The 14,198-nt window shown below is 62.1% G+C and overlaps 1 protein-coding gene across 2 annotated transcripts; it reads left to right on the plus strand.

The window, feature by feature from the left end:
• Positions 1 to 483: 483 nt before the first annotated feature.
• On the plus strand, positions 484 to 9,979 carry LOC308184591 (uncharacterized protein). Of its 2 annotated transcripts, XM_080571792.1 has the most exons (13): positions 484 to 740; positions 1,298 to 2,963; positions 3,622 to 4,014; positions 4,236 to 4,343; positions 4,440 to 4,555; positions 4,635 to 4,693; positions 5,181 to 5,326; positions 5,413 to 5,481; positions 5,557 to 5,719; positions 6,365 to 6,544; positions 6,716 to 6,804; positions 6,893 to 6,951; positions 7,198 to 9,979. In XM_080571792.1, exons 2-13 carry the CDS (start codon positions 1,310 to 1,312, stop codon positions 7,225 to 7,227), a joined length of 3,066 nt encoding a protein of 1,021 aa, XP_080427918.1. In that variant the 5' UTR covers positions 484 to 740; positions 1,298 to 1,309; the 3' UTR covers positions 7,228 to 9,979. The 2 variants fall into 2 exon arrangements, with proteins under 2 accessions (XP_080427918.1, XP_080427919.1); XM_080571793.1 differs by lacking the exon at positions 6,365 to 6,544.
• Positions 9,980 to 14,198: the final 4,219 nt, after the last annotated feature.

Here is a 14,198-nt window from a genome sequence, read left to right on the forward strand (position 1 = left end):
AGCAGGTGGGGGCTGCGCTGAATTTGGGGGGGGTCCCAGGCACTTTGGGGTCTTTGGGAATTTGGGGGGGGGGGTCCACAGTGCCTGGGAGGGGGCTCAGTACCTGGGGGGGGGCAGCAGGTTGGGGGGATCCCCAGTACCTCGTTGGGGGGGGGGGGGGAGGCAACCCCTGTGGCTCAGTCCTCGGGGGGCAGGCACGCACTGGGTTGTACTGGGGAGCACTGGGACACCCCAAGGAGATGGGGGGGGGGAGGGGACAGGGACATTTTTTAGGGGGGATGGACTTTTTTGGAGGGACAGGGACTTTTGGGGGGGGGCAGGGACTTTTGAGGGGGGACAAGGAATTCTTTTTTGGGGGTGGCGACAAGAACTTTTTTTGGGGGGGGTACAGCGACATTTTTTTGGGGGGGGGACCAGGCGACACACGTACCCCTCCCGCCTCCATCCCCAGTGACTCAGCAGCCACCAAGGTGGGGGGACAGGTAAAAGGGGGGGGGGGTCAGATTTGGGCACAAGGCGTGGGGGGGGGGGGGCACCGCCCCAGCAGGCGCCGCCTCTTGCCCCAATCTTATCGGGGCCGGCTCCTGCCCGCCCCCGGCCTCCCCGATAAAAGGGGGGCCGAGGCGCGGCCCCCCCCCGGAGGTGACGGCAGGCGAAGGGCCCCCCCGGCACGATGCTGCTCCGCTGCCTCCTCTTCCTCCTCCTCTTCCTCTTCCTCGTCCCCATTGTGGCGCCCTCGGGTGAGTGGGGGGCACTGGGGGGAGTGGGGGATTGTGGGGAGGGAAATTTGGGGGGGGGGATTTTTTGGGTAAGGGGATTTGGGGTAAGGGGGGTATTTGGGTGGGGGGGTCTTTGGGTAAGGGGGGTTCTTTGGGTTAAGGGGGTGACTTTGAGTAAAGGGGGGGTCTATTGGATAAGGGGGGGTCTCTAGTTAAGGGGGGGTCTTTGGGGTAAGAGGGGGACCCTTGGGTAAGGGGGGGTCTTTGGGTAAGGGTATGTGGGGTAAGGGGGGTGTTTGGGTGGGGGGGTCTTGGTTGGGGGGGTCTTTGGCTAAGCGGAATTCTTGGGTGGGGGGGGGGTAAAGGGGGGCTCTTGGGTAAGGGGGATTTATGGGTAAGGGGGGGCGTCCTGGCTAAAGGGGTTCCTTTTTAGGGGATCCCTTGGGTGGGGGGTCCCAGCCAGCTTTTGAGGGGGGGGGTCCCCACCCCCTGAGGTGCATTTTGGGGGGGGGGGGGGAGTTAACGGCCATTCAACGCAGCCCCCCGGAGGGGGGGTCTCACATGCCGCCCCCTCGCAGCCCCCTGCCAGAATGGCGGCACAGCGGTGGGGGGCTCCTGCGCTTGCCCCCCCCGGCTTCAACGGCACCCGCTGCGAGACCCCCGAGCCCACCAAGGCCTGCCGCAACGGGGGCACCCCGGTGGGCACCAAGTGCTTCTGCCCCCCCGGCTTCGGGGGCCCCCTCTGCGACCTCCCCGACCCCTCGGGCGCCTGCCGCAACGGGGGCACGGCCTTCGGGACTGCCTGCATCTGCCCCCCCGGCTTCGGGGGGGCCACGTGCCAGCTCGCCGAGCCCCCCGCCTCTTGCCTCAATGGGGGGACCCTGGTGGGGGGCGCTTGCCGGTGCCCCCCGGGGACCTGGGGACCCCGCTGCGAGTGTTTCGGTGCCGCCACCACCGCCACCACCACCACAGATGAGAAGACAATGGGGGTGGTGGCGGGGGGGGGAGTATCACGGGGAAGGGAGACCCCGGTCACGGCCCCCCCTGGAGGAAACGCTACGCTCACAACCCCCCCGGCGAGCGACGGCACGGCGACGACACGCTGGGAAAGCGACGGCGCGACGACGACGCCAAGAGGTGGGGAAGTCAACGCGACGCTCGGGACCCCCCCGGGAAACGACATGATGCCCACGGCCCCCCCGGGAAGCAACGTCACAGTTCTGGCCCCCCCAGAAAACAACACGACGCTCACGTCCGCCCCAGAAAGTGAAACCACGGTGCCAACAACCTTGGAAAGCAACGCAGCGACGCATGGGGAAGTCAACGCAACGCTCGTGACCCCCCCAGCAAGGAATACAATGCTCCTGCCCCCCCCCGAAAGCAACACAACGCTCCTGGCCCCCCCTGAAAGCAACACGACATTCCTGGCCCCCCCTGAAAGCGAAACCACGGAGCCAACAACCTTGGAAAGCAACACAACCATGCATGGGGAAGTCAACGCAACGCTTGGGACCCCCCCAGCAAGGAATACAACACTTCTGCCCCCCCCCGAAAGTAATATGACAGTCCTGACCCCCCCCGAAAGCAACACGACACTCACGCCCCCCCCAGAAAGTGAAAGCACGGCACCAACACCCTTGGAAAACAACTCAACAACGCGTGGGGATGTCAACACAACACTCGTGACCCCCCCAGCAAGGAATACAATGCTCCTGACCCCCCCAGAAAGTAATGTCACAGTCGTGGACCCCGCAGAAAGCAACACGACACTCATGACCCCTCCAGGAGGCAACACCACATTTCTGCCCCCCCCCAAAAGTGAAACCACGACACCAACGCCCTTGGAAAGCAACGCAACGACCACGCCGCCAACACATGGGGAAGTCAACGCAACACTTGTGACCCCCCCAGAGAGAAACACAACACTCCTGGCCCACCCGGAAAGCAATGTCACAGTTCTGGCCCCCCTAGAAAGCAACACGACGTTCCTGGCCCCCCCAGAAAGCGAAACCACGGAGCCAACACCCTTGGAAAGCAACGCAACGATGCCTTGGGAAGTCAACACAACGCTCGTGACCCCCCCCAAAAGCAACGTCACCCCCCCGACCACCCCCACCAACATGGCGGCCACCACAGGGACACCCCCATCCCCTCCCAGCACCACCGGTGTCACCACTGTCACCAACAGCACTGTCTCGGCCATGATCTGCCTCTTCCTGCCGCACGGGTCCAGCCCTCCGGCCAGTGGGTGTCACGGGGTGGGGGTCCTTGGGATGGGGGGGTCCTCGGGGTGTTGGGGTCCTTGGGGTGTTGGGGTCCTCTGGGTGGGGGGTTCTTGGGGCAAGGGGTCCTTGGAGTGGGGAGGGTTCTTGGGACATCGGTTCCTTGGGGTGGGGGTCTTTGGGGTAGGGGGTCCTCAGGGTTTTGGGGCCCTTGAGGTCGTGAGGGTCCTTGGGTTGTTGGGGTCCTTGGGGGTGGGGATTCTTTGGGTATTGGGTCGTTGGGGTGGGGGTCCTTGGGGTGGGGGTCCTTGGGGCGTTGGGGTCCTTGGGGTTCTCCTTGAGGGGAGGAAGGAGGAGAGGATGGAAGTGGGTGCAGCACCCAGTGGTTGGGACTCAAGGGGTCTCCTTGGGGTGGGTTGGGGTCTCCTGCCCATGGTCAGGAGGAACCTGGAGTCTTGTGGGGCTGACGGAGGAGGAGGGAACGCAAGCGGGTGCAGCACCCAGCGGGCGTCCCTGGGTGGGGGCCTCCTGGGGAGGGAGGACGGATGGAGGTCCACCGCTGCACCCACTGGGTGCCCCTGGGGGCTTCCAAGAGCCGGGAGGGGAAGGGGGGGGGTTCTCCTGGAGGGGATGAAGATGAGGAGGAGGAGGAAGTCACCCACCTGGCCTCCCCTTTGCAGTCACCTGCCTCAACGGCGGCGTCGCCAACCGCACCGAGTGCCTCTGCCCGCCCGGCTTCTCCGGCCTCACCTGCGAGAGGCCGGACGCCGCCGCCCGCTGCGCCGCCGGCAGCACCGCCGTGGGCGACCGCTGCGTCTGCCCCCCGGGGCTGTCGGGACGCCGCTGCGACGTCCGCGACGAGGCCACCGCCTGCCAGCACGGGGGCACGGCCGTGGGCACCGAGTGCTATTGCCCCCCGGGCTTCGAAGGGCCCCGGTGCGAGAGGCAAGGTGCCACCACCACGACCGTGACCATGACCACCACCAGCACCGCCACGCCCACTCGCCCTACCACCAAGGCCACGCCGAGGAGCACCAGGAGAACCACCACCACCGCCATCCCTACCACCGCAGGTTGGTGGCCCTTTGGCTTCCCGGGGCTCCTTTAGGAGACCCGGAGCCCCACCCAGGGAGGTCGGCGTCACTGTGGACCTTGATGGAGGCTGCTCCAACCCCAAAGCCGTTGGTGTCGCCTTTTCTCCCCGTTCCGACCCCGCCGAATGCGCTGGGTGGGAGGATGCCGTGGGAAAAGGGGGGTGCAGGGGGAGTACCCACGACCCCCCCTCTCCCCACAGACCCCTGCCTGAACGGGGGGTACTGGACTGGGACCATTTGCCTGTGTCCCCCCAACGTGGACGGAGCCCGCTGCCAGTTTGGGGCCTCGACCATCAACATCACAGCGGGTAAGGCGTGGGGGGGATGCCCCCATTGTCCCTCCTAACCTTGGGGACTCACCATGGGACCTCACCAACCTCCTCCTCCTCCTCTTCCTCCCCAAGAGCTGGGTCCCAGCGTGGCGCTGATGGCGCGCGTCACCAACCGCCGCTTCTCCGGGGACATGGGGGACACCTCATCCGCCGCCTTCCGCAGCTTCGCGGACGAGTTCAGCCGCACCGTGAGTACCCCAGCATCATGATGGTGTCGCGACAGCGGCCCCATGTCACGACGGGTGACACGTGTCTTCTTGTCCCCAGATGGATCGGGTCTACCAGAACGTCTCCGGCTACCGCGGCACCCGGGTGCTGGCTCTGACGTGAGTTTGTGGCCAACGGCGAGGATGGGATGGGATGGGATAGGGAGGAAGATGGGGATGAAGGGCATGGGGATGAAGAAGAAGATAGGTATGGGGGTGAAGAAGGACATGGGGATGGAGATGAGGTTGGGGACAGGGATGAAGATGGCGATGAAGGGCATGGGGATGAAGAAGGGCAGCGTGGGGATCAGGAAGGGCCTGGGGATGAAGATGAGGTTGAGGAGGAAGATGAGGCTGAGGAGGAATATGGGGATAAAGAAGGACATGGGGATGAAGATGAGGTTGGGGATGAAGAAGGGGATGGGGATGAAGAAGGGCATGAAATAGGGGATGAAGATGGGGATGGGGATGAAGAAGGGCCTGGGGATGGTGAAGGGCATGAAGTAGGGGATGAAGATGGGGATGAAGAAGGGGATGAAGAGCACGGGGATGGGAACAGGCGAGGAGCCCACCGTGTCCCTCACCCCCCACCCTTTGTGCCCCCCAGGGAAGGCAGCGTGGTGGTGAACTACAAAGTCCTGCTGCAGCCTCCAGCCGGGGGCCAAGCCAACGCCAGCCTCGGCCAGAGGACTCGGGAGCTGCTGGAGGCTTCGAACGCGGCCATCCAGCCCCAAAACTGCAGCAAAGGAGCGGGTGGGTGCTGGGGGATGTAGGATTGGGCCTCCTCACCCCATTTCTTGCACCAAGGGGGCTCCGGTGACCCCCCCAATCTCTTACAGAAGGGCTCTGCTTCGGTGCGCTCGCCACCCGGAGGGCCTTCGCCGCTGCGCCGGAGCTCAACGCCACCGGTGAGTGCGGGCAGTGGGGTGGTGGCGGGGAGTGGGATGGGGACGGGGTCTGACCGGCATCGCCGTCCCCTGCAGAGCTCTGCCGGAAGTACACGCCAGCCAACTTCAGCCACTTCTACTACCCCTACTGGATGAATAACAGCCTCCTCTGCGTCACCAACTGCACCCTCAACGTTCCCGGCACCATCAACTGTGGCCCCGGGCTGTGCCGGGTGACGCTGGATGGGCCCCGCTGCTTGTGAGTGCCGCCCGCCCGACCTTGCCCCCAAATCCTGGCCTTTAGCCCCAGATTTTGCCCCACGTGTCGGTCCCAACCTGCCCAATGCTAGCTGATAGCCAGGTTCTGGTCCTGAACCCAACCCTGTCCTAACCCAAATCTGGTTCTGGTCGCAGCGTTGGGACCCAACCCTCACCCCCACCCCAAGTCCTATCCCTGCTGTGAACCCCAACCCCAATCCTTGAACCCAAATTCCAGAGTTTGAACCCCAAACCCCAACCCTTGCCCTCCGAAATCCAACTATTAATCTTCAGATCCCAACTTTTTACCCCCAAAATCCAATCCTTGTCCCCCAAAGCCCAACCCTTGCTCTACAAATCCCAACTTCTGTCCCCCAAACCCAATCCTTGCCCTCCATACCCAACCCTTGACTTCCAAATCCCAACTTTTGACCCCAAAACCCATTACTTGTCCTCCAAAACCCCAATCCTTGACTCCCCAAACCCCAACCCTTGACCCCAACCCATGGACATGGGGCTGGCTCTCCCACCTTCTCCCCACCTCTGGGAGGGATCCTGGGAACCTGAAGGATCCTGACCCCCGACGAATATCCGGGGCCGGATCCGGGGGTCCAGGACCCTGCCCATGCTGTGTCTTCTCCCGCAGCTGCCCCGATGTGCCCTGGTACCTCTCCTCCGGCGACCGCTGCCAGACCCACATCAGCAAACTGGGGCTGGGGCTGGGCGTGGGGCTGGGGCTGGGGCTGACCCTCCTCATCCTGCTCGTCCTCTGCATCGTCCTCTCCATCTGCTTGGCCCAGGGGAAGAGAAAAACGCCCAGCACCAGGTGAAGGGAGCAGGGCGGGCAGCTGGGGGAGGTCCAGAGAGGAGGTCAAACACCCTCAGAAGTGCCCCTTTATCTCAATTTGGGGGAGGGGGCAGCTTATCCCCATGAAGTGGGAGGGTTCGGCCCCATCCCACCCCATGCATGAGCCTCACGGGAGGCCTTGCTCCACAGCGAGGACCATAGGTGGCCAGACGGCAAGCGCAACGCTCGTGCCACCGGCATCTACCACGTCAACGGCAGAGGCTCGACGCTACGTCAAGGTGAGATCTGGTGGGGGCAAACCCAGACCCTTCATGGGGAGAAGACCCTCACCAGAAAATTCCTCACCAGAATCTTCTCCCCTTCCAGGTCCCTACGCTCACAGCTCCTACAAGACCAACGCAGACGTTGCAGACCCTCCTGTGCTGGTGGGTGCACAAGATGGTGGCTGTGGTAGAGCCGTGGGGTGGGATGAGTTGGGGTGGGATGAGTTGGGACGGGATGGAAGGAAGCCTTCAAGCTCACCCAGTCCAAGCCGTCCAGGGATGTCTCACACCACGTTGGGTTCCTCGAAGCCCCGAAGCCAAACCTGATCTTGAAGACTCGCAATGGGGCCTCCATGACTTCTCCAGGCCACCCCGGATCTGGCCTCAATGCTCCTTCCCTCTTCACAGGGGGAAGCAGAAGGTGCGGCGTCCCTGTGAGCTGCAAAGTGGCCCCCAAAACCAGCTTGAGGAGGGGCCAAGACCACCTCAATGCCCTTCATCACCCACCACACAGGACCCTTGGCTTGGGTGGCAGAGACCGCCGACCTCACCGTGTGGGAAAACCTCCTCCTCTCAGCATTTCTCATTTTTGGGGCAAAAGCAGTCGGGATCCGGTTCTTCTGTGAGAGAAGAGGGGTCTCCCATGGCCTTGGGGACCCCTTGCTGGAGAGGACACAATAGCACCCAGGTCCCATCCTTCCTTGCAAAGCTTCGCCTGGGCCGGAGCAGGATGAGCCTCGTCCCCGTGGAAATATATTTAATTATATTTATTAACATATTTTTGTTGTCTTCTGAAAAATAATGTGGGCAGCTGGGGTTGGGAGAGCACAGCCAATGGCGTGCTTGGGCTGGGGGCTTGGGTCATGGTTGGGAGGGGCTGGAATCGAGCCGGGAAGACCCAACCATGGCTGGAATTGATCTCAGAAGACCCAACCAGGGTTGGAATCGATCTGGAAAGACCCAGACAAGGCTGGAATAGATCTCAGAGAACTCCGACACAGCTGGAAGCTGCCCAGGACAGCACGGACGTGACTGCTAATGGGCTTGGCGGGTCCGGGGCGCGTTTGTTTGCTCATTGATGAAGAGGAAACGCCCCTGTTTGCAGATCCCAGCTCGGAGGGGGGGGGGGGGGGGCGGACGCCCGGCTTTATGTGTGCCCATCCCAAAAGGCAATAAATATTCTGCTGGTGCCACCCCGCCTGGCACCGGTGCACCTTCCCATGGCCCCATGCCAGCTACGGCGGGGGCGGAGATGGGAAACAGCTAAACCTGGCTCCCTGGGGGCTGCAGCCGCTGGGGTCCAGCTGGGTCCTCCTGGGGGGTCCCCACCAGCACCGTGGTCCCCTAGAACCCACAGCCCCTGCTCCCCATTTTGGGTCAGATTCACCTCAAACGGGGCAAACACCCCCTCCCTGTGATGTTGTGGTGGCCCCGGGGTGGTGGCGGTGATGGTGGTGATAATGGGGAGGGTGTGGGGGGTCTGCTCGGGGGTCGTGGTGCCCACGAGGGGTCTGGGCACAGCTGCATGCCCCCAACAACTGCCCGCCCCGGGGCAGCACCAGGCGGGGACATGCGGCTCCTCCCCACAGAGGGGCAAAGTTCCCCACTGCCGCTCATGCCCCGGGCATGGCTCCGCACTGGGATGCTGCTGGCGGCACCGCGAGGCTGGGGGGCACCAAGATGGGGGCTTGCACCTGGGCCTTCTTCCTCCTCTTCCTCCTCCTCCTCTACGGGGATGGCAGCAGGTGAGTGGAGCCCGGCCGGGGGGGCGCCGAAACACAGCTGTGGGGGGCAGGAGGGGGCAGCCTCCCCCAAGGCATCTCTTTGGGGTGCTCGGGGGGCACGTTGGGGAGGCTCGGTGGGAATCGGCCTCCACAGCCTGAGGTGGCATCGTCCTGGTGGTGACAGGGACACTGGGGATGGGGACAGGGACATTGGTGATGGGGATAAAGACAAGGATGGGGACAGGGATGGGGACAGTGATGGGGACAGGGATGGAGATGGGGACAGGGAAGGAGATGGGAATGGGAACGGGGACAAGGATGGGGACAGGGATGGGAATGAGGACAGGAACGGGGACAGAGGCAGGGATGGGGATGGGGACAGGGACAGGGACATGGACGTTGACAGGGATGGGACCCCAGACAGGTACAGGGATGGGGACACGCCACGACTCCTCGGTCCAGGACGACAACAGTGACAAGGGGGAGCGGAGGCCAAAAATTGGTCCTCCTGGCCAGCCTCGTCCCTGTGCAAGGCTCCAGGGTTGCACACGTGTGTCCTTGCCCTGACACAGTGTGCACACGTGAGGGACGTGCAAACGGGCACAGGAAAGGAGTGGGCTGAAAGTGAGAGGGAGGAAGAGGGTGTAGGGGGGCAAGGACACAGAAGAGGCTGAAGGAGGCAAAGGGGAAAGGCGGGCGCGGGATGGGATGGGGTGGGGAACGGATCACACGAGGCCGTGACCTGGAGATAAAGCTGCGATAACGAGGGTTCCAGAGAAGGGAAGGGACGGGAGATGTTATTGCCCAATTCCAACGAACCGCAACTGCAGGGGAGGACCCACGGCTGAGCCACGCTCACTGTGTCCACAGGTGCCAGCAGCACAACAACAACAACCACGACCTTGACCTCCAGAACTGCTTCAAGCCCAAACCCTTCCTCTGAAGCCTCAAGTAAAGAATCCTCTGTCACCAGCGTGAGCCCATCCTCTCCTGACACCGCCTCAGTCTCAGCCCCTACTGTCACTGCCTCAAAATCCACATCCACAGTCACAGCCTCGAGTCCAGCATCCTCAGTCACAGACTTGGCCTCAAAATACTTAACAACTGCTTCAACTCTGCAAATCCCTACAAATGCTATGAAAACATCCTCCACTCCACTCCACTCGACCCCAACCTTTAGGGTCATAAACTCCACCCTGACCTCCTTAATCACTGCCTCGACTTCCATATCCTCAGTCATCGCCTCGATTCAATTATTATCGGCGAAGACCTCAGCATCAAACTCTGCCAGGAGTCCGTCCTCCTCAGACACTGCCCCAACCTCAACCTCATCGGTCACCGCCTCAAGTCCTACACCCTCCAGCACGGCCTTCACCACCTCCACAACCACCACCACCACAACATCGTCCTCAGCAGCCTCGAGTCCAGCAGCCTCTGTTATTACCTCGAGCCCGTCCTCCACTCAAACAGCCTCGACCACAACCTCCTCGGTCACTGCCTCTACTCCAACATCCTCGGACACGGCCTCAAGTCCAACATCCTCAGGCGTAGCCTCCATCTCCTCCACAGCCACCACCAACCCGACCTCCTCCTCAGCAGCTTCCAGTCCAGCATCCTCTGCTACCTCCTCGAGCCCGTCCTCCACTGTCAGCACCTCCAGTTTCCCAACCTCTATTGTCACCACCTCCACCCCGAACCCTTTCGTCACCAGCTCGGCTTCCACAGCCTCACTCACGGCCTCGACCTCAATCTCCTCAGCAACCGCCTCGACTCTGCAATCTTCTGTCACGGCCTCGACATCGTCCTCCACTCCCACCACCTCAACCTCGGCCTCCTTGGTCGCCGACTTGACTTCCACATCCTCTGTCACCGCCTCAAGTCCAACAACCTCGGACACGGCCTCGACATCCACATCCTCTGCATCCTCCTCAAGTCTGGAAACCACTGTCACCACCTCGAGCTCGTCCTCCACTTACACTGCCTCGACATCCACCTCCTGGGTCTCGGCCTCAAGTCCTACATACTCGAGCACGGCCTTGACCACCTCCCCAACCACCACCACCAACCCGACCTCCTCCTCATCAGCATCCAGTCCAGCATCCTCTGCTACCTCCTCGAGCCCGTCCTCCACTGTCAGCACCTCCAGTTTCCCAACCTCTATTGTCACAACCTCCACCCCGAACCCTTTCGTCACCAGCTCGGCTTCCACAGCCTCACTCACGGCCTCGACCTCAATCTCTTCAGCAACCGCCTCGACTCTGCAATCTTCTGTCACGGCCTCGACACCGTCCTCCACTCCCACCACCTCAACCTCAACCTCCTCGGTCAGCGCATCTAGTCCAACCTCCTCAGTCCCGGCCTCAAGTTCAACATCCTCGGGCACGGCCTCGACCTTCTCCACAACCTTCTCGAGTCTGGCATCCTCGGTCACCACCACGAGCCCGTCCTCTACTCACACGGCCTCGACTTCAACCTCCTCGGTCACCGCCTCTAGTCCAACATCCTCGGACACGGCCTCAAGTCCAACATCCTCAGGCGTAGCCTCGATCTCCTCCACAGCCACCACCAACACGACCTCCTCCTCAGCAGCTGCCAGTCCAGCAGCCTCTGGTACCTCCTCGAGCCCGTCTTCCACTCACATGGCCTCCACCTCAACATCCTCGGTCACCGCCTCAAGTCCTACACCCTCCAGCACGGCCTTCACCACCTTAACAGCCACCACCACCACAACATCGAGGTCAGCAGCCTTGAGTCCAGCAGCCTCTGATATTACCTCGAGCCCGTCCTCCACTCAAACAGCCTCGACCACAACCTCCCCGGTCACCGCCTCTACTCCAAAATCCTCGGACATGGCCTCAAGTCCAACATCCTCAGGCGTAGCCTCCATCTCCTCCACAGCCACCACCAACCCGACCTCCTCCTCAGCAGCCTCCAGTCCAGCATCCTCTGCTACCTCCTCGAGCCCGTCCTCCACTGTCAGCACCTCCAGTTTCCCAACCTCTATTGTCACCACCTCCACCCCGACCTCCTTCGTCACCAGCTCGGCTTCCACAGCCTCACTCACGGCCTCGACCTCAATCTCCTCAGCATCCGCCTCGACTCGGAAATTTTCTGTCACGGCCTCGACACCGTCCTCCACTCCCACCACCTCAACCTCGGCCTCCTCGGTCGCCGACTTGACTTCCACATCCTCTGTCACCGCCTCAAGTCCAACAACCTCGGGCACGGCCTCGACATCCACATCCTCTGCATCCTCCTCAAGTCTGGAAAACACTGTCACCACCTCGAGCCTGTCCTCCACTTACACTGCCTCGCCCTCAACCTCCTGGGTCACAGCCTCAAGTCCTACATCCTTGAGCACGGCCTTGACCACCTCCACAGCCACCACCACCAACCCGACCTCCTCCTCAGCAGCCTCCAGTCCAGCAGCCTCTGTTACGTCCTTGAGCCCGTCTTCCACTCACATGGCCTCCACCTCAACCTCCTCGGTCACCGCATCAAATCCTACACCCTCCAGCACGGCCTTCACCACCTCCACAACCACCACCACCACAACATCCTCCTCAGCAGCCTCGAGTCCAGCAGCCTCTGTTATTACCTCGAGCCCATCCTCCACTCACACAGTCTTGACCTCAACCTCCTCGGTCACTGCCTCTACTCCAACATCCTCGGACACGGCCTCAAGTCCAACACCCTCAGGCGTAGCCTCGATCTCCTCCACAGCCACCACCAACACGACCTCCTCCTCAGCAGCCTCCAGTCCAGCATCCTCTGCTACCTCCTCGAGCCCGTCCTCCACTGTCAGCACCTCCAGTTTCCCAACCTCTATTGTCACCACCTCCACCCCGACCTCCTTCATCACCAGCTCTGCTTCCACAGCCTCACTCACGGCCTCGACCTCAATCTCTTCAGCAACCGCCTCGACTCTGCAATCTTCTGTCACGGCCTCGACACCGTCCTCCACTTCCACCACCTCAACCTCAACCTCAACCTCCTCGGTCAGCGCATCTAGTCCAACCTCCTCAGTCCCAGCCTCAAGTTCAACATCCTCGGGCACGGCCTCGGCCTCCTCCACAACATTCTCGAGTCTGGAATCCACGGTCACCACCACGAGCCCGTCCTCCACTCGGCCTCCGCACACGGCCTCCACCTCAACCTCCTCGGTCACCGCCTCTAGTCCAACATCCTCGGACACGGCCTCAAGTCCAACATCCTCAGGCGTAGCCTCGATCTCCTCCACAGCCACCACCAACCCGACCTCCTCCTCAGCAGCCTCCAGTCCAGCAGCCTCTGTTACATCCTCGAGCCCGTCTTCCGCTCACATGGCCTCCACCTCAACCTCCTCGGTCACCGCCTCAACTCCTACACCCTCCAGCACGGCCCTCACCACCTCCACAACCACCACCACCACAACATCGTCCTCAGCAGCCTCGAGTCCAGCAGCCTCTGATATTACCTCGAGCCCGTCCTCCACTCAAACAGCCTCGACCACAACCTCCTCGGTCACCGCCTCTACTCCAACATCCTCAGACACGGCCTCAAGTCCAACATCCTCAGGTGTAGCCTCAGTCTCGTCCACAGCCATCACCAACCCGACCTCCTCCTCAGCAGCCTCCAGTCCAGCATCCTCTGCTACCTCCTCGACCCCGTCCTCCACTGTCAGCACCTCCAGTTTCCCAACCTCTATTGTCACCACCTCCACCCCGACCTCCTTCGTCACCAGCTCAGCTTCCACAGCCTCACTCATAGCCTCGACCTCAATTTCCTCCTCAACCGCCTCGACTCGGAAATCTTCTGTCACGGCCTCGACACCGTCCTCCACTCCCACCACCTCAACCTTCTCGGTCAGCGCATCTAGTCCAACCTCCTCAGTCCCGGCCTCAAGATCAACATCCTCGGGCACGGCCTCGACCTCCTCCACAACCTTCTCGAGTCTGGAATCCTCGGTCACCACCACGAGCCCATCCTCTACTCACACGACCTCGACTTCAACCTCCTCGGTCACCGCCTCTACTCCAACATCCTCGGACACGGCCTCAAGTCCAACATCCTCAGGCGTAGCCTCGATCTCCTCCACAGCCACCACCAACCTGACCTCCTCCTCAGCAGCCTCCAGTCCAGCATCCTCTGCTACCTCCTCGAGCCCGTCCTCCACTGTCAGCACCTCCAGTTTCCCAACCTCTATTGTCACCACCTCCACCCCGACCTCCTTCATCACCAGCTCGGCTTCCACAGCCTCACTCACGGCCTCGACCTCAATCTCCTCAGCAACCGCCTCCACTCTGCAATCTTCTGTCACGGCCTCGACACCGTCCTCCACTCCCACCACCTCAACCTCGGCCTCCTCGGTCGCCGACTTGACTTCCACATCCTCTGTCACCGCCTCAAGTCCAACAACCTCGGGCACGGCCTTGACCACCTCCCCAACCACCACCACCAACCCGACCTCCTCCTCAGCAGCCTCCAGTCCAGCATCCTCTCGTACCTCCTCGAGCCCGTCTTCCACTCATATTTACTCCACCTCAACCTCCTCGGTCACCGCCTCAACTCCTACACCCTCCAACACGGCCTTCACCACCTCCACGGCCACCACCACCACACCATCGTCCTCAGCAGCCTCGAGTCCAGCAGCCTCTGTTATTACCTCGAGCTCGTCCTCCACTCACACGGTCTCGACGTCAACCT

Source organism: Anser brachyrhynchus (assembly GCF_964034855.1).
Source record: "Anser brachyrhynchus genome assembly, chromosome: 37".
NCBI lineage: Eukaryota > Metazoa > Chordata > Aves > Anseriformes > Anatidae > Anser > Anser brachyrhynchus.